At 44.5% G+C, this 23,389-nt stretch overlaps 2 protein-coding genes and 1 pseudogene across 5 annotated transcripts; 2 read left to right on the forward strand and 1 right to left on the reverse strand.

Moving 5' to 3' along the window:
* Positions 1-7,114: 7,114 nt before the first annotated feature.
* Positions 7,115-10,844, forward strand: LOC136530767 (probable LRR receptor-like serine/threonine-protein kinase At3g47570). Of its 2 annotated transcripts, XM_066523495.1 has the most exons (4): positions 7,115-8,918; positions 9,057-9,391; positions 9,476-10,282; positions 10,404-10,844. In XM_066523495.1, the coding sequence occupies exons 1-4, from the start codon at positions 7,507-7,509 to the stop codon at positions 10,757-10,759; spliced, it is 2,910 nt and encodes a 969-aa protein (XP_066379592.1). In that variant the 5' UTR covers positions 7,115-7,506; the 3' UTR covers positions 10,760-10,844. The 2 variants fall into 2 exon arrangements, with proteins under 2 accessions (XP_066379592.1, XP_066379591.1); XM_066523494.1 differs by having other exon boundaries at positions 7,116-8,918; positions 9,057-10,282.
* Positions 10,845-10,988: 144 nt separating this feature from the next.
* On the reverse strand, positions 10,989-14,834 carry LOC136530768 (uncharacterized). Of its 3 annotated transcripts, XR_010777868.1 has the most exons (5): positions 14,494-14,834; positions 14,259-14,363; positions 13,291-13,417; positions 11,740-12,169; positions 10,989-11,582 (listed from the first exon to the last, which is right to left on the reverse strand). XR_010777868.1 is itself a non-coding variant. In XM_066523498.1 (4 exons), the coding sequence occupies exons 1-4, from the start codon at positions 14,704-14,706 to the stop codon at positions 11,949-11,951; spliced, it is 606 nt and encodes a 201-aa protein (XP_066379595.1). In that variant the 5' UTR covers positions 14,707-14,834; the 3' UTR covers positions 11,627-11,948. The 3 variants fall into 3 exon arrangements, 2 of the variants coding, with proteins under 2 accessions (XP_066379595.1, XP_066379593.1); XM_066523498.1 differs by lacking the exon at positions 10,989-11,582 and having other exon boundaries at positions 11,627-12,169; positions 13,291-13,357; XM_066523496.1 differs by lacking the exon at positions 10,989-11,582 and having other exon boundaries at positions 11,629-12,169.
* A 161-nt stretch (positions 14,835-14,995) lies between these two features.
* LOC136530769 (uncharacterized) lies at positions 14,996-16,783 on the forward strand (annotated as a pseudogene).
* The last annotated feature ends 6,606 nt before the right edge of the window (positions 16,784-23,389 follow it).

The raw sequence follows: 23,389 nt of genomic DNA on the forward strand, positions 1-23,389 counted from the left end.
AGCCTTACAAACACACACAACTAGCTAGCCCGCTGTAACGACTTTCCCATTAACACCTTTTCGTTCCCATGGCATTATATCTTTGGGGATGTTCTTTTCCACAACACTGATCTTCTTAGGAAAGTCTGTGAATAATGGCATCTCATCATAGTTATTGTAAGCTTCAACATCGTCCACGCCATCAACTCCAATAATGTGTTGTTTCCCGGAGGCAACCACGTGCTTTGTCTTCTTCTTCGGGGGGAGGTTACTTTGTGGGTCAGACATATAGAAAACTTGTGCGACACGTGAAGCGAGCACCCAAGGGTCATCTTGGTAGCCTAGATTCTCGAGGTCTAGGACTCTCAATCTGATCTCGTTCAGTTGGTGTTGTTTGATCCAGTGGCATCGAAACAGGGCCACCGTTATATCCCTTCCATAGTCAAGTTCCCATATCTCTTCAATGATGCCAAAGTATTGGATCTTTCGCCCTAATCCATCGAGAGCCTATATTCGAACGCCGCTGTTTTGGTTCACATATTTACTATCCTTTGCGTGGGTATAGTACGTGTACCCATTGATATCATAAGTATTCCAAGATGTAACTTGTCTCGATGGCCCCTCCGCCAACCTACTGATGGTAATAGAGTCTATGGTTTCTCCAGGCGGTATGTTTTGGTCCTTCAACCATATAGTTAGTCGTTGCTTGTGCTGTTTCATGACCCAATCATCCGAACGGCCATTTCTCTCTGCCATAATGATAGCCAAGTGTTCATCAATATACGGTTGCATCAGTTGTGTACTCTGCAAGACACTGTAATGCGCCCGACTCACATCTTTGTAATCATGGTCGATGAACACTTTTCTACCACTAGTGCCCTTCCCAGCCAGCCTACCCTTGTGACGAGAATCGGGTTTACCAATCCCTTTCTGTACTTTTAGGTACTCTTGACAGCACTCGACGACTTCTTCAGTACTGTAACCCTCTATCATGGAGCCCTCTGGGTATGCTCGATTATGCACGTATCGACTTAAAACGGACATGAACCGCTCATAGGACCACATTTCATGCAAGTAGCAAGGGCCAAGCGCCTGTATCTGATGAACCATGTGAATCATGAGATGTGGCATTATATCAAAAAAAGCAGGAGGTAAACACATCTCCAGTTGGTTTTGTGTCTCCACCACAAATTCATGTAGGTCACTCAGCTCTTCCTTGCCAATCGTCTTCTGTGAGATCTTCGAAAAGAAGTAGCACATGCGGGTAATGGCCATTTTCAAGAACTCTGGCTTTATAGCCCTGATTGCAATAGATAGAAACACTGTCAGCATCACATGGCAATCGTAAGCCTTGCAGTGTGTTATTGACAAGTCCTTCATCGACACTAGCTTCTTCACATTTGCTGAAAACCCAGTCGGGACTTTGATCCCCCTCAGGAAAGTGCATATAGCTCTCTTCTCGTCTGGTGTTAGGTTGAAGCACGCCGCGGGCAAAGTGTATTTTCCATTAGCCTCAGGTACCGGGTGAAGCTGTGGCATCATGTTTAGCTGCACCATGTTTTTCCGTGCTTTCAGACCATCCTTTGACTTGCCTGTGTCCATCAAGGTAGCAATGAGACTCTCAAAGACATTCTTCTGTACGTGCATAGCATCAATGGCATGGGGGACCTCCAAGTCTGGCCAATAAGGCAGATACTGAAAGAAGATCGATTGTTTCTTGAAAGGTACGTCTTCGATAGGAGGTGTGCTTCTATCTCTGTTCGTCCCATCTGGATTCTTCTTTCCATAGACGACGCGTATATTTTTCACCATTCTGTACACATGTTCTCCGTTATGACGTCTCTCCGGAGGGGGTTCAATCTCCAGGGCGTTGTCATAAAATCTAAAGAACAATTTGCTGCGGTACTTGTGACTTGTCTTTAAGAAGCGTCGGTTCCTTAGGTAAACTATCTTCTTGGATGCATCCAGGTACACCCATGTAGTACCATCCAAGCAAACCAAGCATCCCGTCTTCCCTTTGATCTGTCCAGACAAAGCAAACAACGCGGGGTAATCATTGGTAGTAACAAATATTATTGCTCTACATATGAAGTCCTCCTTTCGGAACGCATCGTACATCTGCTCCCCATGCCTCCATAGTCTCTCCATTTCTTGCATCAAGGGCTCGAGAAACACGTCTATATCAATGCCTGGTTGTTTAGGGCCAGAAATAAGAATAGTGAGGAGAAGGTACTTTCTCTTCTGACACAACCATATTGGGATGTTGTACATGGTCAAGATCACTGGCCATGTGCTGTGGTTGCTCATCCTCTCATTGAAGGGATTCATTCCATCGGTGCTCAGGCCAAACCGTACATTCCTTGGGTCATCGCTGAATTCTTTGTGCTTCTCATCAAACCTTTGCCACTGACTACAATCAGCCGGGTGTGCAATCTTATCATCATCTACCTTGCGCTCATCATCCCACCATGTCATGAGTGCGGCTTCTTTAGGGTTTAGGAACATACGTCTCAAGCGGTCGGTCACTGGCAGGTACCACATTACCAGGGCAGGAATTCTTCTCTGCTTTGCATCGTTGCCTAATGGAGTGTCCTCTGGGGGCTGAGATTCTTGTACCACCTTTTTTGTACCGTTCTTATTCCTCTTTTTCCCCGTGGATGGTTCGTCCCCACCGTAAAGGTCATTGTTCTTGTACCGGCTGGCCCCACACCGGGGACATTTATCCAATGATTTGAACGTTTCACCACGAAAAAGTATACAGTGGTTGGGGCATGCATGTATTTTTTCAACCCCCATTGTCAATGGACTTATGATCTTCTTCGCTTGGTATGTGTTGGCGGGAACTGAGTTTGGTTGTGGCAGCACCCATGACAGGAGATGCAATACATCATTGAAACTACAGTCTGACCAACCGTACTTAGCCTTCAGGATGAGCAGCTCAAGCACGAAACGTAGCAATGTCCAATGTGTCGGACAACCCTTTTCAACACCATACACAGTCTCCTTCGATGCTTTTGTCACTCTTTCCAAATTTTCTAGACCTTTTGGGCTATTTAGTAAAATCTCTGGTCCAAGGGTTCGAATCATGTCATCTAAATCATCTTCAACTCCGACACGTGCTCCACCATCATTATTGGCACCACCTTCGTCGTTACCATCCCAACCACCAGCATCACCACCTTGTTCATTGCCAAACTCGAAATCCATTTGTGCATCAAGCTCGGCTGAATATTGGGACATGGATTCTATGGTTTCATCGTCGTATTCCTCCTCATCCTCGTCGTTAACAATAACCATTTCACCATGATGAATCCACACTGTGTAGTCCTCAACAAATCCTCGTATAATCAAATGTGATCTGATGATAGTCACATCTGTCCATGCCATATGGTTCTTGCAATCTTTACAGGGGCAAATAATTGTATCCTTATTCTCTTTCAATGTCGTTGCATGCTTCGTTGCGGCTTCAATAAATTTATCCACCTCTTCACGGAAACCTGCCTTGAACCTTAACGAACCATACATCCAAGAGTTCCTGTACTCCATCTTTTACAACAACAATAAAATAAACATTAAAGGACTACTTATTCAGATATATATAAAAATTAATCAAAGTAATAATTATTTGAGAATAATTGTATATACCTCAGATATATATGAATATAAATCTAATATAATTACATGAAGCATACAAACACACCATGGTAGAGGAAAATTAATTAATGGCCCATTTATCCATAAATAATTAAAATACATATTTATTGATTACAATAAACAATTTCAAAGACAACAATTAGCAATAATTATACTTTACACAATATCTTTCGTATAAACCCTAGTCCAATTTTATCAAACATAAATTTACAAAAACGAAATTAATAAAAAAACCAAACCCTAGATCTAGATCACATGCACATGAAACATCCATAAAACTAACTAATGGTTCACTAAAATCAAGAAACATGGACCAAATAAGGGTATGATCTTGTTCCCCTCCCTAATTTACCCTAGTACATTTAAAAGTTGGGTCTAATTTGCTCATAAATAGCTCAAGCACCATAGAAGAGAGAGAAAAACAAAACTCTAATTATTCACTAATCAACCATTAAAACTTCAAAAAAAAGTATGGAATAGCATTTTCTTACCTTCTACAACCTCTCCACCAAAGGATTTGAGACCAAAACATTCCCCCCTTAGTAGAGCAATTTTTGGGAGGTGCCCAAGCCCTCCCCAACTTTCTTTCACGGGTTGGAGTGAATGACCCGAGGAGAAAGAAGATGCTGCTTCACTTTTATATGGGGTCATTTGTAGGGGCGGCTGGTGATTGAGCCGCCCCTACAAATAGAAGCTATAAATACGGGCCATTTTTAGGGGCGGCTCAATCACCAGCCGCCCCTAAAAATACCATTTCTAGAGGCGGCTGGTGATTGAGCCGCCCCTAAAAATCATACTCCATTTGTAGGGGCGGCTCGTATCACCAGCCGCCCCTGCTGTTCCATTTGTAGGGGCGGCTGGTGTCTGGGCACCCGAGCACGCCACTGTAGGGGCGGCTCCATCTTAAGCCGTCCCTACAAAAAAAATTAAACCGTTGCTAAAAATCGTTTTCTACGTAGTGTGATCGGACATCATTGCACACAAAAGAACTACGGAGAAGATCTCGAGTGTCCCTAATGAGCATCCCACTTACAGCTAAATCCATCGAGGATGATAGTAGAGCCTGCTTTAGTACCCACGAGTCCATTTCAAGCTGTATCCGAGAAATTCCAAGATCTGTTGACGACTGTAGCGCTTTTTGCTCATGCCGCCGCTTCAGCAGTAAGAGCATCCGGTACTGCTGACACGCGTGCTGCACCAGCTACCACAGCATCACCTTGATGATCCCTGATGATGAATCCCCAGCCACTTCAGAGTATTTTGTACAAAGGCACCATCGCTATTGATTTCCAGCAATCCCGCTGGCGGAGCACACCATCGTTGAACTATTCTGCTACTTGAATTTGATGCACTCGTCTCCCTTCCCTTCGAGTCTGAGACAAAATTTCAAGACTTCACCTGTAACCTCCCTCCTTGTTAGCCCTCGTTCTCCATTATTCACTTTATTACGAACGCTCCACCATTTCCATAGAAAGATCACCGTTTTCAGTCGGTCGTCCTCTTTTAACTGCAGCACCCCCCTGAACTACTTCCCATGTTGAATTCTTGGACAGCAGACCCTGCCGGACATGCTCGAGCTCTAGATCGGCCCAGTCTCACGAGTTTACATTTGAGGAAGCAATGGCCGCCATCCTCATCCAGTCGACGGCAAGCTGGGCATAAAGTGTCCAGCCTCATCCCTCTCCTTTGATAGTACTCCCTCCATCCCAAATTGTAAGTCATTCCAAGAATCTTGGAGAGTCAAAGCTTCTCAAGTTTGACCAAAATTATAAAAAAAATTATAAAGATTTATGACATCAAATAGGTATGCTATAAAAATATAATTAACAAAGAATCTATTGGTACTTAGTTGGTATCATAAATGTTATTGTCTTATTATATAAACTTGGTCAAACTTGAGATGCTTTGACTCTCCAAGATTCTTGGAATGACTTACAATTTGGGATGGAGGGAGTATTTTTTGTTTAGTTTTTAATTTTTCATATATCTTGCATTGTTTAGTATTTGTTGGATGTTCCATGATATATGTTTTTTTACAGTTCACATAATATGTCACTACGCATGAAATGTTCGGTACATTTATTTTATCTTTTGCGTATTTTCTTTAGCTTATTATATTATTATGTTTTTTCATTATTTCTTTTGTATTTTATTTCATTTTTCTGATACATTTCCTGTCTCTTTTCCTCCCTTTTTGTTATGTTTTTCTCTTGTTAATATCTTTTCCTATATATTTCATAGCACTCTTTCTTGTATCATGATCTTGTAGTGATGTTTACTTGAACCCTTTCTTTTTTCCCTTTATGTCATGTTTTTTCTCTTGTTAATATCTTTTCCTATATTTTTCATAGCACTCTTTCTTGTATCCATAATCTTGTAGTGATGTTTACTTGAACGATTTTTCTATAGCATAATAAGACTATTCTCATACTCTACTTATGAGGTGTATTGCTAATTACTGTTATATATAATATTTTTGAGACGTTCCATAATGTATTCTGGATTTTTTTTCCAAGTATCCAGGTTCCAAACATGATGCATTTTTTTTTCAGTTTTTCTATAATACCTGTGAGATGTGCCATAGTGTATTTTTAGGTGTTTGTATACCATGCATGGGATCATGGGATTATGAGATGTTCCATGATGTATTTTTCAATTGTTAACTTGACACCTATGAGGTGTTCCATGATATATTTTTAAGTCATTTTTCTAATATCCATAGGATCTTCAATTGTATAATTTAATTGTTTTTGGTATACATGAAATAATTTTAAATACCGTACACCTGAACCTAATTTTATTCTTCTAAATATGGAACATTATTATCACAAGAATATATTCTCGTGAAGGCAGAACATTGTTTCCGCATCCTAGAACATTGCTTTGCTTAATAAAAAAAAGTTTTATCTTCATAAAACAAATGTTCGTTGATGAAATATTATCTAAATATATCCAAATGAGATCTTGTTTTGTAAGATTTATGTTAAAAAAAACACAATAGTGTAATCAAAATTTAATTTTGATGCCTAATTTGTAAATTATGGATTTTTTAGTTTCGTCTAAAACCATGACATCTAATTTGTTTTCTTCTGAAATCTTCCCACGTGAATAACAAAGAAGACCGAGCAGACTAAACATTAATCACGCGGAGCACTAAATAGTCTGGAGGTGTCATGGTCAGCATGGTCCTTAGCGGCGACCGGTCGGGCCCTATGAGCCATGAGGTGCCGTTGTTGCCAGCCATTAAATCACACGAAAGTGACAGCCCAAAACAAAAAGTCTTCCTTATCCTCTGTTTCTTGAAGTGATCATGATTTGTCCTGTTCGGCAGGACTTAGGGGGTGTTTGGTTCCTACATGAAAATTTTAGCCCATGTCCCATCAGATGTTTGGACACATGCATGAAGTATTAAATATAGACGAAAAAAATAACTAATTGCACAGATTGTGGCTAATTTGCGAGACGAATTTTTTAAGCCTAATTAGTCCATGATTTGACAATGTGGTGCTACAGTAAATATATGCTAATGACGGATTAATTAAGCTTAATAAATTCGTCTCGTAAATTAGTCTCCATCTATGTAATTAGTTTTATAATTAACTCATATTTAATTCTCCTAAATAGCATCCGAACGTCCGATGTGACATGAACTAAAATTTAGTCCATGGAACCAAACACCCCCTTATTGTTGCTGTGGCTGATTTATAGGACTGATTTGTTGTGATAAAAAAAAACTATTCCTGTGACTAAAAAGTAGAGCCGCTGGCTGATAACCTCAAAAGAACCGGGCGATAGAACCAACGGTGTATGCTACTCATCTATATCCATGGTTTCAGGATGAAGCCTTGCAGCTCATGTTAGCAAGTAGGAACCATGGCGGCAACTCTGCACTCTATGCTCACCCTTGTGCTGCTGGTGCTCCTCACAGTCTGGCCGGCTGATTCCTCGTCGCTTGTTGGAAAGCATGGCGACCGTGAAGCACTGTTGGCATTCAAAGAGGCGCTGTCAGATGACTCGGGCTCACTAAGATCATGGAACGGCAGCAGCTCCGACTTCTGCCGTTGGCCCGGCGTGACATGCAGCCGCCGGCATCCGGGCAGGGTGGTTTCTCTGAGGCTGAGCTACTGCAACCTAGGAGGTACCATCTCTCCTGTCATCGGCAACCTCACCTTCCTTCGGACGCTCGATATCGAAGGCAACATGCTGTCAGGGGACATACCGCACACCATCAACCGGCTACACCGTCTGCGCTCTCTCCAATTGGGCAACAACTCTCTTGCCGGTGAGATTCCTGCAGGCCTAGCCAACTGTTCCAACCTTGTGTTCCTGGACTTAGGGATGAACCTGATTCGTGGGGGAATTCCTAGTGGTCTAGGGTCGCTATCTCAGCTGCAAACCCTCTATGTTGACGAGAATAATCTCGTAGGACATATACCTCCATCACTCGGTAACGTCTCTCTACTGGAAGGAATATCACTCTTTTACAACACGCTGGAAGGAACCATCCCAGAGGGTCTTTCCCGTTTGAGATATCTCCAATTCATCCAAGCTGGGAGGAACAACCTCACGGGCACAATTCCACCTCTCTTCTTTAACATATCGTCCCTCCAGTATTTCGGTTTCAGCTCAAATAATCTGCATGGCAGATTGCCACCAGATGCAGGCAGGCACCTGCCTGACCTTGAAGTGCTTCTTTTGGGTGGCGCTAGGAACAAGAACAGCTTCTCCGGAACACTCCCTGCGTCCCTCTCAAATGCCACCAAACTACAGCAGCTGGTCGTTGCCAACAACCACTTCGGCGGAAGGGTGCCTCCTGAGATAGGGACGCTCTGCCCGGTGCTTGTTGAGATGGGGAACAACATGCTGAAAGCTGAGGATGATGCGGGCTGGGAGTTCCTCAGATATTTCACCAACTGCACCCGTCTAGAGGTTCTGGATGTTAGTAATAACACCCTGGGAGGAGTGCTTCCAAGTTTTGTAGCCAATTTCACAGGTCCAATACAGCTGCTACTCATGTCAATGAATGGGATGTCTGGGGTAATCCCTCCGGGTATCGGAAACCTCATCAGCCTTGAGGATCTAGAATTCACTGGAAATAATCTGCATGGTGTTATACCTGAGGACATTGGAAGACTTCAAAACCTGAAAATTTTCACGCTGGAGGCGAATCTCCTATCAGGAGGTATACCACCCTCCTTTGGCAACCTCACAGAACTGCTCACCCTTAAATTATCAAACAATGAGCTCAATGGCTCCATTCCTGAGAACCTTGGGAGCTTGCACAGGTTAACATCCATGACATTATCCTTCAACAGGCTTACCGGTGCTATCCCTTGAGTAATATTCAGCCTCTCATCACTAACTGATTCATTGTTACTTTCTCACAATTATCTTTCTGGTGTTCTTCCTCCACAAATTGGTAGCCTCAAGCATGCGACAACATTGGATCTGTCAAAAAACAACTTATCTGGTGAAGTACCAGGAGCACTTGGAGACTGTGCAAGTTTAGTATACTTATCTCTCGATGACAATTACTTCACTGGGAGCATCCCTCCATCAATTGGTAATTTGAAGGGCTTGAGCATGCTGAATTTCACAAGAAATGGTCTGTCTGGTAGCATCCCTCAAGAGTTGAGCAAGATTCATGGGCTGCAAAAGCTTTACCTAGCTCACAACTATCTGTCTGGAGCCATTCCACAACTTCTCCAGAACTCAAGCGCTCTTGTAGAGCTGGATCTCTCCTATAACCATCTAGAGGGTGAGGTGCCATCACATGGGATGTTCACTAACATAACTAGGTTTTCTGTAATTGGAAATGATGGGCTTTGCGGTGGTGTTGCAGAGCTGAAATTGCCACCATGTGAGGTCAAGCCACACTGCAGCCACAGAAAACGGTTGCAGCTCAAGATTTTTCTCCCCACCGCCGGCATCGCTATATGTTTCTCTCTTCTATTGGTTGCACTCTTTCTGTTCAAAGGGAGAAAAGGATTGGACAGGATCAATGCTACACAAAACCATTTGTTGGACAACAAGTATCCTAGAGTTTCATACCTCCAACTTTTTGAAGCTACGGATGGTTTTGCCCCTACTAATCTGATAGGAGCTGGAAAATATGGATCTGTTTATAAAGGAAATTTGTCTCTTACAAGTGCTAGGGATTCTGTAGTCGCTGTCAAAGTGTTTGCTCCACAGCAACCTGGTTCTTCCAGAAGTTTTTTGGCTGAATGTGAGGCTCTACGACAAGTGAAACATAGGAACTTGATCAATATTATCACCTGTTGCTCCAGTATAGACTCTAGAGGGAATGACTTCCAAGCTCTAGTCTTCGACTTCATGCCCAGGTACAGCTTGGACAGGTGGCTGCATCCAAGAAGCAATGAGCAGACACACAAGTTAAGTCTAACCCAACTGATGAACATTGCGACTGATGTAGCAGATGCACTAGACTATCTTCACAACAGTAGTTGTCCAACAGTGGTCCACTGTGATTTGAAGCCTAGCAACATCCTCCTTGGTAGTGACTGGACTGCTTATGTTGCTGACTTTGGGCTTGCAAAGCTGATTGGTGAATCCATGGACCGATCAAATTTGAACATTGGGACTGAAAGCACTATTGGTATAAGAGGAACCATTGGATATGCTGCTCCAGGTACCTCCACTGTTCATTATTCACATTTCTTACTATCAATCATAATGCCTTAATTTAGTGCCCCTGCTGTATTGCCTTCTTATGATATTGTCAATTTGTCATAATATTTCCATTGTCGCAGAATATGGAGCAGGTGGTCAGGCATCAGTTGCTGGTGATGCCTACAGCTTTGGGGTTACTCTGCTTGAGATGTTCACAGGGAAGGCACCAATTGATGGTATGTTCATAGATGGCTTGACCCTGCAGTTGCTTGCTGAGGCAGGATTACCTGACAAGATATCAGAAATCATTGACCCAGAACTATTGCATGATGAAGTGCATGACAATGGTTCGGGGATACTCAGTTGCTTAGCTTCTGTAGTAGGAGTTGGAATTTCATGTTCGAAGGACAACCCGTCAAACAGAATGAACATGAAAGATGCTGCTGCTGAGCTGCACAGAATCAAGGAGTATTTGCAGAAATCCCTTAGGACTTAAATGGGTATAAAGCATTGTCTGTAATTCTTCCAACATGGAGCACTTCTGTTGTAACATCTAAACTCCAATGCATGCAACTTCACCATTGAGGTGGCTCTTTTGAAAGATTGCTTGGCATTCAGTTGACCTTGTGCAAATATCTGTGTCGCCACATCAATGGAACAAGGATAGAGCACTGGCAAGTTTACCTACTAGTTTGTAAGCTTTTATTATGCATGCGCAATCTTCATGGTTCCTGAAGGTTCAGTTATTGTAAGATGTCCAAATAACTTCCAAGATATATGCTTCTGAAAAGTATATGCCACCTCCTTTTCCACTCCAATTGTTTTTTTTTTCTTTTTCATTTTGCATGGGGTTCAACTTCTCTGTCAACAAAAGACATCCCAATTATGTGCTGCTATACTGCAAGTTTGTGTCAATGGACAACGGGACTCCATTCAACAACAGAGTTGGATAACCCCCAAAGCAGAATTGTATAGACAGCCAATAGGGCGCTTTATTAATTCATCCTTTGTAGGGGAAACTTGAAACTTCAAAGGATAGACAGCCAATAGGGTGCTTTATTAATTCATTCTTTGTAGCAGAATTGTATAGACAGCCACGGCATTCTCCCTGTTGCTGTTCCAGCCATTGACTCAGTGGCGAGGATGCTAGCACCGAAGAGTGAACCCGTGGCCTGGGGTGCTCCATGATCTTGAAGGATCAAAAATCAGATCCCGTAGGATGGCAACAAACAATAAATAAGCTTCATAATAGAAGATCAAATACAAGTTCCCCAAAGATAATGTTGAAAAATCATCCTTGAAGTAAACCATCCAACTTCCTGCGAAATGAGGAAGTCAGATGCCAAGAATCAACCACCTACATGGTCATTACAACAGAGGAATTCTGATAACATGTAACACATTTTTTTAAGTGCAACACATTGTTTATTTGTTTAGAACATAAAACACAAACAATCTGAGCAAACAGTGCTTTACCTGTACCCTTGGTTTCAAGGTACACTATTAACCATCCCCCATGGCTTCACAAAAAGGTCAGTGCACTCCATGCCAAGCTAGCAAAAAAACAAAAAGTGTTCTACTTCTTTCCCTAGGAAAGAGATTCCTGTCATGCATTGTAGTATTGCAAATTCGTGCCATCAACACCAAAGCTGTGACTTGATTCAACAACAGAGATGAAATATTGTCTAGTCTGTAAACATCAAATCTAGGCCATTTGACTCCTGAGGATGGTTGCCTCCATTTTCCTCAAGTATATCACATGCATTTTCTTTTCGCATTTTCCGCTCTTCAATCACTGCTTCAATTGAGTCTGTGCAGTAAAGGCCCCTTGAGTGCCCCTGTTGTGGTCTATCAGCCACAATGAATTTGTTGCCCTCTCGGCCTCGTTCAGGAAAGCCAGCCCAGACTGCAGAGAGCCATGCAAAACAAATTAGGTGACTGTAACATGTCGATGCAACCTAGGATCACTGACAATTTTATACGCAAATGGCTGTCAGAACTTTATCAAGCTCACCTTCAGAAATTAAAATGTGAATATGTGTAGTTATCATTAGATGTATCGTTTAATGACATATGATGCTTCTATAAACCAAGAAAATGAAAATCTGATGAGATAAAAACCAGTGGACAACCAACAGTACCCAGGTTTCTGATACGGTGTGCTTTCATTGAACCAATAAGAGTGAGTGCATGATCGGGTTTACAAGAAATTCTTCATGGCTAGTGGTAAGTATATTGATTTGTTTCATCATCTTAGAAGAACACCTAATAACAAAGGTAACAAACTTGGCATACTGGGCAAGTATAAACTAAGAAGGATCATGCAAGCTTTTATGCATAATTTATGTCCATGGCCCACACTGTGGATGATCATGCAAAAACCAAAAGCTGCTAAAGAACTGATATAATGTAAAATCTGAAACAAATTCTAGCATACAGCTAGGAATTTGTAAGACCTGGACTTCAGGCTACAGCAGTAATATTCAAAATCAATCATACTGCCCCCACCAAACAAGCTTTACATGTATGCAAATCAGTTAGTATTGTGAACATTCAGACATCACCAAATGAGACAGAATAATGGATCAGGTTTTCCTCTGGATGCATCTATATGCAGATTAAAGTAGAGATTCCACAGTGCTTGATAACATACGCATATAAATCTTTTTTTATGTACAAAAAATGCAACTCTAACTTTTTCCGGGTAATATATATACTCCAATAAAAGGTTTGGTATATAAGGTCATAGTGTACAAAAGATACATAAATAACCCAAGTTACTGCCTACTATAGAGAGAGATGTATATATGCCCACAAATAAATGCCCACATGGTTGGCAGAGAGCAAATGTGACTTTTTTAGAGTGGGAATATGTAAATTTAGAGCTTTGCAGCTCCACAAAACAGTTAATTTCAAAAGAAGAACTTTATATGACTATTTGCAGCTTCACAAAATCCAATTTCAATTAAATTGTTATACATTACCAAAAATATGTGGTGATGACTGGAGCAGGATGGAATCTCTTACCCCCAAAGTGGTGGAGAACAATTGAAGCTGCAACTGTAACATTGAGAGATGCAGTTCCACCACCATACTGAGGAATATAGACAAAGAAGTCACAGATATCACACTCTTTTTGTGAGAGTCCTGTGCCCTATAAGATGAAACAAACAGAACTGGCAGGACTTAAATCAAACAAGGGAGATTGTAAGCTATGCTTGCGTATTAATAGTAACCTCAGATACAAAATTTCGTTTAATCTAGTAAGTGGGGAATTATAGTGACCAACTGAGCAATAAAACATCTTAATGTAAAATAATGAAGTATTCTTGTACAACTAATGGTTAGCATGAAATACATCATTGAGTTTATATCTTCTGTTTGCAAGTATATTCAAGTAATCTGTACAAGTCATGGGATTCTTTTCTGAACTCGTCCGCCCTGAGACTTGGGATTCGCTTCTCCTTCTTTTACCTTTTTACTATTGGTTCTGGTGACAGAGCAAGGTTCTGGTGATAGATTACATTTCCACAAGACTTGTTCAAGATATTGAAACTAGGATAGCATCATGCAACGGCCCCTTAATAGAATTTACATTACAAAACTCAAATAGCGTCTCTAGCTAACATCTTAATTGTATCTTAGGAGTTCTACAATTAATGTCTTTTTGTAAGAGAGATGCAGTTTTCTCCAGAATTACACTTTGGTCAAGCTACTCAATTATTGAATACTATTCTTACTTCAATAGATACCTGACTGAAACATCAAAAGGAATGCTAGTTTTAAGGCATTTGGTGTTTGCGCACAATTTAAAAGTGCCCAATGCAAATATGTGAGTAACATGGCAGTGAATTCAGCAACTGAATTGCGCTAATTTCCATCTCAGTCCGCGAAACCAAGGTATATCGCGATTCACAATTTCCCCATTCAAATTGCATACCAACCAACCTAACTTCGCCAGGCTTGTACTGAATGACGAGGAGAAACCCACCAACCTCATTGCCGAAGAGGAACGCTGTGCTCCGACGGAACGGGTGCGCGGTCACCGGCTTCGCGTCTTCGGTGATCTCCACGCCGCAGATGTCACACCCTCTCTCGTCCTGCAACACAACACGCACAAACACATGGCATTCATACTCAGCAAAACAAACGGAGGACAGGACAGGGGACTAGGGTTTAGGGGTTTGGTGAGGCCAGGGGCCTGCTCCAGGACAGGTCGGGCTAGCTTGCCTTGAGGTAGGCGCGGGCGAGGGCGAGGGAGGCGAAGTGGCGGAAGCGGAGGTGCGAGGTGGCGCCGTGGCTGCCGAAGGCGCTGACGTCGCGGCGGCCGACGACGACCACCTCCGCGACGCCGAACGCCGTCGCGCTCCGCGCCAGCGTCCCCACGTTGTGCCGCTTCGCCACGTTGTGGACCACCACCACGCTCTCCAACGCCGCCGCCATGCCCGCCGCTTTCGTCGCGCCTGCTCGATTCGCCGCCGCCGCTGGCTCGGGTTATGCTCGGCAAATGGAAAGAGTCCCCGTGCACCGTATCACTGATAAGTGGGCCCGGAGCTTGGAACGAATGACGATTCGAACGGCGCACCGTGCACGTTGCAGATCGGTTTGCCACGCAGCGGGGCCCACCTGTCATCGTGCTCGTGTCCCTCGCTCCAACCTCCAACAGGAGATCGACTCGGGTAGGAGGAGACAACCGGAGTCCGGAGAGAGTCGGATCCGATCGGAGGCATCGCTCTGCACATACAAGAAGAGAAAGGGGATCTCTTTGATCCGCAATTCCGCATCGATCCGAAGGTTTGCCGGCCAAGATGTTGGAGGAGCTGCTCATCTTCACGCGCGGCGGCCTGATCCTGTGGGCGCTCAGCGGCGGCGGCGGCGGCAAGGGCTCGCCGGTCGACGCGCTCATCCGCAACTGCCTCCTCGAGGAGCGGTCCGCCGGCGGCGACGGGCCCGGCTTCTCTCAGGACGGCAAGCACGCGCTCAAGTGGGCGTTCCACAACGGGCTCGGCCTCGTCTTCGTGGCGGTGTACCGGCGCGTGCTCCGCCTCCTCTACGTCGACGACCTCCTCGCCGCCGTCCGCGCCGAGTTCGCGCGGGTCTACCACCCCAAGCGCGCCACCTACGACGGCTTCGGCGACGTGTTCCGGCAGCTCCACCTCGAGGCCCAAGCGCGAGCCGAGGAGATGAGCAGGCCTAATAAGTAGAAGCCCGTTGATGCTGCGCCGCCTTCCCGTCGTCCGCAGCCACAACCTGCCGTCCACAATGCTCCTGGTGATTCTGAATCTGACGGCAATGGTGATGGTGATGGGAAGCAGGATGCCTCCGATGGCGTCTCCGGGGAGAAAGAGGAGAAGGAAGATGGCCAGGCCTTTGATCTGAGTTTCTTCTCGAATCTGCGAACAAGGTTCACCCACAGTAATAAGAATAACACTAACACCAACAAGCCGAGCAATAAAGATGTTAGTAAGAGGAAAAACCCTAGGGATTAGAACAATAATGGGCATTCAGACAGGAAACTGGATTTCTCAGACCCAGCTGATGAGAGCAAGCGGACGGATCATGTGCGAGTCAATCAGGGACAGAGCAAGATCGATCTTGCTGAAACGGTTGAAGATGGCCCAAGAACCAAAGGATGGTTCTCCTCAGTGTTCCAGAGCATTGCAGGTGGCAACAGCGTAATCGAAAGGTCCGATCTGCAACCCGCGCTCAAGGCTTTCAAGGACAGGCTCATGACCAAGAACGTGGCGGAGGAGATCGCCGAGAAGCTCTGCGACTCCGTGGCGGCAAGCCTGGAGGGCAAGACGCAAGAAGCTGGGGTCTTTCACGAGCACAGCATCCACCGTCCAGGCAGCCATGGAGGCGGCTCTGGTGCGCATCCTGACCCCAAGCCGGTCCATCGACGTACTGAGAGACGTGCACGCGGCCAGGGACAGTGGGAGGCCGTACGTCATCGTCTTCGTCGGGGTGAACGGCGTCGGCAAGTCCACCAACCTCGCGAAGGTCGCCTAGTGGCTCCTCCAGCACGACCTCACCGTCACCCTCGCGGCGTGCGACACCTTCCGGTCCGGCGCCGTCGAGCAGCTGCGCACCCACGCGCGCAGGCTCCAGATATCCGTCTTCGAGAAGGGGTACCAGAGAGACCCGGCGGTCGTGGCGAAGCAGGCCATAGAGGAAGCAGCGCGGAGCAGGTCAGACGTCGTCCTGGTCGACACCGCTGGGTGTATGCAGGACAACGAGCCGCTCATGAGGGCGCTCTCCAAGCTCACCGCCGTCAACAGCCCGGACCTGGTCCTGTTCGTCGGAGAGGCGTTGGTTGGGAACGACGCCGTCGATCAGCTCACCCAGTTCAACCAGAAACTCGCGGACCTGTCGCCTGTTCCTGATGCAGAGAAGAGGTTGATCGATGGCATCCTGCTCAGCAAGTTTGACACTGTTGATGACAAGGTTAGTGCGGCGCTCTCCATGGTTTATGTCTGGAGCTCCGGTCATGTTGGTGTCGCAAAGGAGTGCTTCGTACTAATAAAAAAAATAAATTATAAAATTCATCGATAATCAACGAGATAAATTTATTAAGCCTAATCTATCTATCATAAGTACATATTTACTGTAGCACCATATTATCAAATCATAGACTAATTAGTCTTAAAAAATTCATCTTACAAAACATTCTCAATCTATGCATTTAGTTTCGTAATTAGTCTACATTTAATACTCCACACATGTGTCCAAACATCCGATGAGACAGTGACTAAAGTTTAGAAGAAAGAACCAAACACCCCTTTACACTGACCTGTAGAACCAAACACCCCTTAAGGGTGTTCGGCTGATCCAGTTTAGAGCTGATTTCGGCTGATTCAATAGTGTTCCGTAAAAAAGAATAAGCTGAAACAAACCGAAACAAGTTGAGAATAAACAAGAGAACTGAGTCCAGTGTTAACACCCTCCTTAAGGGAACGCTACTACTACTGTGTACTCTGCCTGTTTGCCAATCCTCCTTGTTAGGCCATGTTCGTGTGTCCTTAAATCTGGCTTGGTCCATTTCTTTTTTCATCCGGAACAGTATTTTTCTCTCACAAATTCCTTCAGATTTATCCAAATTCCTTTAAAATTTCTCCAAGCGAACGAGACTGTTCTTTAAGTTGGACGTTTTATATGTTTGTTACACATTATTATACAAAGTGCCATTGAATAAAACTTGCCGTATGTGCACTTAACACTTATATATGATAGAAAAGAACAAAAATTCTTCGATTTGTAGGGTTGAAAATTGATGGTTTGTTAAGGGCACTTTTTAGTTTTTTTTCATTTGTTTTCGAAGTTTCTGTCACCGCCGTAGGCCGTAGAGTCCTCAGCAGCTAGCAAATAGAATCCAATATTCCAATGCAAATCAGCATATGCTGTAAAGGTTATACGATGGAAGAGAGATTTTATGGGATAAATAATGTACAATACTTTGAAGCGTGGAGTGCTATAAAGCACCATTCTAGTTGAGGTGCTTGATGATTTAATCAACCAAAAAAAATCATGTGTTGTCCTCAAGCCCTTCTTATCTCTCTATAGACGGTCCATTGGTGTAATCAACAAAAGTGATTTTAAAGTTTTGTCATCTCTCACTCTCAACCTTCGTAAAACCGTGGGGCACACTTAACCGTGCATCTATCGAGTGACAAGGCAGACAGACATTGTAGTCGAACACAACTTCCCTATCTGTTTGTCTTGGCCTACCAGAAGTCGTCTCCACCCGAGGGCGCGCGAGCCACTCAGTGGCCCCCGAGGCCTTTGTCCGATTAGTAGAAGTCGAATAGGGTGTTGGCCACTGATAATGGTACCTACGATACAAAGTATTCATCATCAATCAAGTACCTGTCAGTGCGGGACCCACGGGATACCCCGCAAGAAAGGGAGAAGATCTAGTCTAACTAGAATTCTTCCCTTATAATCTTAGTAGTAGTATTATTCTGTAATCCTACTAGGAACTCTCATTATAAAACCAACTAGGATTCTGACCCCCTGACTATATAAGGGGGGCAGGGTTCCTAGAGACACGACTTTTACAACAGAACACTTCACAATCAATCCAACGCAAAGGCTAACGCCGACTGGACGTAGGGCTATTACTCGGTCACGGTCGAGGGCCCGAACCAGAATAAATCGTCTGTCTATTGCGTTTACCGTCGAGTTCTTCATACGCTGAAGCCCGAACAAACTGCCCCAGGTACCCCCGTGGTAGGCTATCGGTGGTGAAACATACACTTGAGCACACCGGCCGAGAGCAAAAGAGCTGAAAAGATGCTTGAGCCCGCCAATGAGGGTAGCTAATAAGCTAACACCCGAACCAAAAAGCAAAATGGCTGAAAATACGCCTAAGCATACCGGCTGAGAGCAAAAGAGTTGAAAAGATGCTTGAGCCCGCCGATGAGGGTAGCTAATAAGCTAACACCCGAACCAAAAAAGCAAAATAGCTGAAAATATGCCTGAGCATACCGGCCAAGAGCAAAAGAGCTAAAAAGATGCTTGAGCCCGCCGATGAAGGTAGCTAATAAGCTAATACCCGAACCAAAAAGCAAAACGACTGAAATTAAGCCTGAGCATAAATCAGAGCAATTTCAAGACAAGACCCCCCAGCTCCTTGTTCCAAATAGCAAGAGGCTCGAGGGCTACACTCAGAAGATCCCAAGAAGCGCTACACGGTTTCGCTCAGGAAAGCACTCAGACGACGCTTATACCTACTCGGTAGGACCTAAAGGAACAAGACGAGGCTTCCAGAACTCAACCATGAAGTGCTCGGGGGCTTGTCGATCCTAGGATGTTTTTGCAACCAGGGAAAGGATCAGATGCTGACCACATCCCGAGTTAAGCCGAAAAGAAGAAGCTGAAGATACTTGAGATCGCCGGTCCTATGTCTTTTCAGTACTAACAAGAACACAAAGTTTGTCAAGACAATGATCTATACCGAGTTGCTTACAAGTCACAGACGAAAGCCAGACAAGCACTCGTCAAATCAAGAAAGTCTGTCAAGACAAAGATCTACATATACCAAGTTGTTTACACGGCACAAACGAAAGCCAGAAAAGCACTCGACAGATCAAGAAAGTTTGTCAAGACAACGATCTACCTAAACCGGGTTGTTTACAAGACGAAGAAATACAGGCAAAGAAGACATCAACAAAAAATAAAGAATCTTCATTCAATCTTCATTCAAAAAGAAGTTTAGTGTTCTATTACAGAAGCTGGAGTACAAAGGTCAATTACATCAAGCATTGTCATCAGGAGAAGAAATATCAATGTTAAGATTATCAATAATCCTCCTAGCTAAATCTTCGATCTCAGGCTCCACCTTCTCAATAGCATCCAGATATTCTCTCTCGGCTTCATCAGCAACCTTGGATAAAGGAAACTCTGGAGAAAGAACTCGGACCTGGGCAAGAACATTTCTAGTACACAGTTGGGCGCACCTCTTCACGAACTCCTGGAAACGGGTCGACACTTGGGGAATAAACTGAGCCCAAGATTGACCATCATCCGTTGAAGTTCGGAGAAGACCGGCTACTGACCGAAAGGATTTCCACAAAGCATTCCAGTTCTCAGTAGCCGTCACCAACTTGCCAGTCAAGACTTCGATAGTTTTTTGGGCCTACACAAGATCCCTGTCAGCTCCACGCCTAATCAACTTAGCAAGCGCGAGTTCTTCTTCAGCTCGAGTAATTACCTCCTCAGCCCTATTTTGGTTAGTATGGACAAGTGTCTTCATCTCCTCGATATCCTCCGAGAGCTTCTGCTTTTCAACTCAGAGAGCTAGACCAGGCAACAAAAAACAAGTTAGCAGAAAGGCAAATTTGAATACAAAAGGAAACGAAAAAGAACTCACAATACCAGTGCACTCTTTCTTTATGGCCTCCACATTTTTCAAGGCCTCCTAGGCAGCTGCATCCCTCTGCTTTTCTGCCTCAACCACTCAGGCATGGAGAGCCTTCTCCTCCTTCTGATGCGTTTGACGCTCGGTCTCCAACTCGGCCCGACAGAGGTCAAGCTCTGCCTTTAGGGTACTCACCTCAGAAGACAACTTTTTCTCGGTTTTAGACGAGAAAAAGAAGCTGGTATGATCACGAGAAAAAGACTGAGCAAAAAGAGAGAGAGAGAAAAACAAGACATAAGGACAGAAGAAAGACGAACATCCAAAGAAAGAACTTCAGAAAACTTACTTGGAGCTTTTCCCCAAAAGAAGTCACAAAGGTCGCCAAGTTTCCCCAGGCAGCGGTCAGCTCTAACAACCGATGAGTAGCATCAAATTGATGCAACACATCATCATCCAAACGCGGAGCGCTGGTACCAAGAGAGGCAGAAGGAGAAGCCGACGTAGGCAAAGAAGGCAAAACCAGGGCCGTATCCTAGGAAGCCCCGGCTACCTCCTCAGATGGATCCACCCCCACGGCCATGGTCACCCCTGGAGTTAGCAGATCCGAAACAGCGTGATCACCTAGGGGGCCCATCTCCCTCATAGCCACCTCACCGACCGTACTTTCTGAGTCCTTTGACTCAGTACGCAGGGGCGCACCAGAGGACTGACAAGAGGGCGATTGAGGAGTAAGAGAAGGCGAGGGTCTGCAAGATGATAAGAAAACTCAACGATAAGAATATGAGTCAGGAAAAGAAAACAGAAGCAAAGAAGCATAACAAGGAATCACTCACTCAGCTACCCTCTTCTTCAGAAAACCAACAGAGGACCTAAGAGGGGGAACTATAGCGGCAAAAACATCACCGCCACCCTATGACAGGAGCAGCGCGGCCAGTACTGGAGCCCCAGAAGAACTCGAACCTGATGACCGCTTACTACAAGAAAACAAGACCAAAGTCAAAACAAAAAGAGGGGTTCAACAACAGGGAAACAAGAAAACAACTCACCGACGAGTAACAAGGGCGGCATCATCATCCTCTTCTTCCTCACTCTTGACCAAGGCCACCATGGCACCAGCTGAAAAAGGACAAAAGTACTCGGCCAAAGATAAAAACAAACAACAAAAGGACAGAGCGTATTAATATGCTCACCTAAGAGCATACTAGCTACAACTGGAGTACCTGGATGAGTACTCGATTAGCGAGACTTCTTGGCAGTAGATACAGCAGAAGAAGAACTATCCGCTCGCCCCAACTTTCCGACAGTACGAGGAGCTCGAGGAATTGGACGAGGAACATACTCTACATATACATCAAGGTTTGCGGAAGAAACGCCAGGGAATATTGTGGTGGTTTGAAACTTACTGGTCAAGGATGCACCAGCAAGACTATCCCTAGCCTCCACATTTGTAGGGCAATTATCAAGGGGAATCGGATCAGCGAAATTACGCCCCAATTCCTATAAAAGAATAAAACAACAAGACAAGGAAGACTAAGCAAAAAGTGGAGACAGCAAAAGAAATACAAAAAGTACCCGCATAAGAAAAAACAACTCACAGCAGGAGGCGGGTTGTTAGCACTATACTCAAGGACCGCAAGCGGGACAACGCTTACTCCTTTCAGCATCTTCTGAAGACGCTCGAGCACCTCCTCATCAGTCAACTCAAGGGCAGGGACCATACGAGAAGGGTCCTTTGCCCCAGAGTACTCAAACCCAAAATTCTCTCGCTCCTTCAGAGGCTGAACACAGCGGCAAAGAAAACTAGAGATGATACTGAAGCCGGTCAAGCCCTGCTGCTTTAGAGTACATATCCTCTCAAGAAATGGCTTGATCGCTTGGCTCTCATTCATCATCAGGGGGTTCTTTTCCTATCAGTCATTAACCAAGGGACTAGATCCAGAATGAACGGAAAGAGGAGGAATCAAATTGGCGGCATAAAACCAGTCGGCACGCCAATCCCTCACAGAATCAATCAGGTCATAGTCAAAGAATTTGCTCTTAAGACCCTAGCAAAACTAAATCCCACAGCCACTAAGAACATTGGTGTCATCACGGCGGGGTTGTGGCTTTAGACGAAAGAAGTAACGAAAGAGAGAAAGAGAAGGAGGAATTCCAAGGAAAGTTTCATAAAGATGAACGAAAACAGAAAGATGAAGGACAGCATTGGGAGCAAGATGGTTCAGGCTAATCCCAAAATAGTTGAGAAATCGGTGAAGAAAAGCAGAAGCAGGAAGGCAGAGTCCGGCACGGATAAAGGAGACAAAAAGAAAAATCTCACCAGGACCTAGAGTAGGGACCCGATGCTCGCCTGGTGCTCTCTAATCAGTAATGTCCTTGCTCTGAATCAGACCATCGCTAACAAGCTCATGAAGCTAATCTTCAGTCATTGTCGGAGCCGGCTAAATCTTCTGAGCAGCCCTTATGGCCATAAACTCTTGATTCTCAATCACAAAAAGTGATGCCTCCTCATCTACAAAGGCTGCTTGGGACTTGGTTGCTGATTTCTTCCTACCCATATACTAGCGGGAGCAATAAAGAACTAAGAGCCAATGATGATTCAGATGGCGGCACTCAGATGACGGCAATAATGGCGGTGACGGAAGTTTGAAGACTAGGGTTTCAAGGGGAAATCAGGGCAGTAAAGAAAAAAAAGAGTAAAGGCCCTTAAATATATTTTACACCAGTAAAAACGTGGCCCACCAGGCCCGTTTTAACATGGCACGAGGACGCAATAGTCCATTTACTAACACAGCTAAAATGACGGATGGCACAAATCCACACAACGGTACAGTTCAACGGGCAGATTTCAGACTTATCCATCCAACACCACGGCAGAGCTATCATATTGCTACAAAAAGAACTCAACAACCATGAAACAAAGAAGGGTTACCTCACAAGGAACACAACAACCCAGTCCTTATAGAAAGAACTCGGGAATCTCAAAAACAACTGGGACATCAGGAGAATAAAGAATGACAACTCAGAAGACAAGATTCTTTCCATCATAAATGGTTTCAAAAAATAGAAGATTACACATCTTACAAGACCCAACGAACTCGATACTACGATAAGCAAGGTAGCAAAGAGGAACCCGGACACAGCTAGGCTCTGGAGCGACTACGTGTTCCAAATTGCTACTTGGTAGAACAAACCGCACTCGGCTACACTGTTTTCTTCAAAGGACGGACGCAGTGCATCCAAGGCGGAAATCAGCAGCACAGCAGGAAAACA

The sequence above is a fragment of the Miscanthus floridulus genome, unplaced genomic scaffold (genome assembly GCF_019320115.1).
Source record: "Miscanthus floridulus cultivar M001 unplaced genomic scaffold, ASM1932011v1 fs_196_2_3, whole genome shotgun sequence".
NCBI classification, from domain to species: Eukaryota; Viridiplantae; Streptophyta; class Magnoliopsida; order Poales; family Poaceae; genus Miscanthus; species Miscanthus floridulus.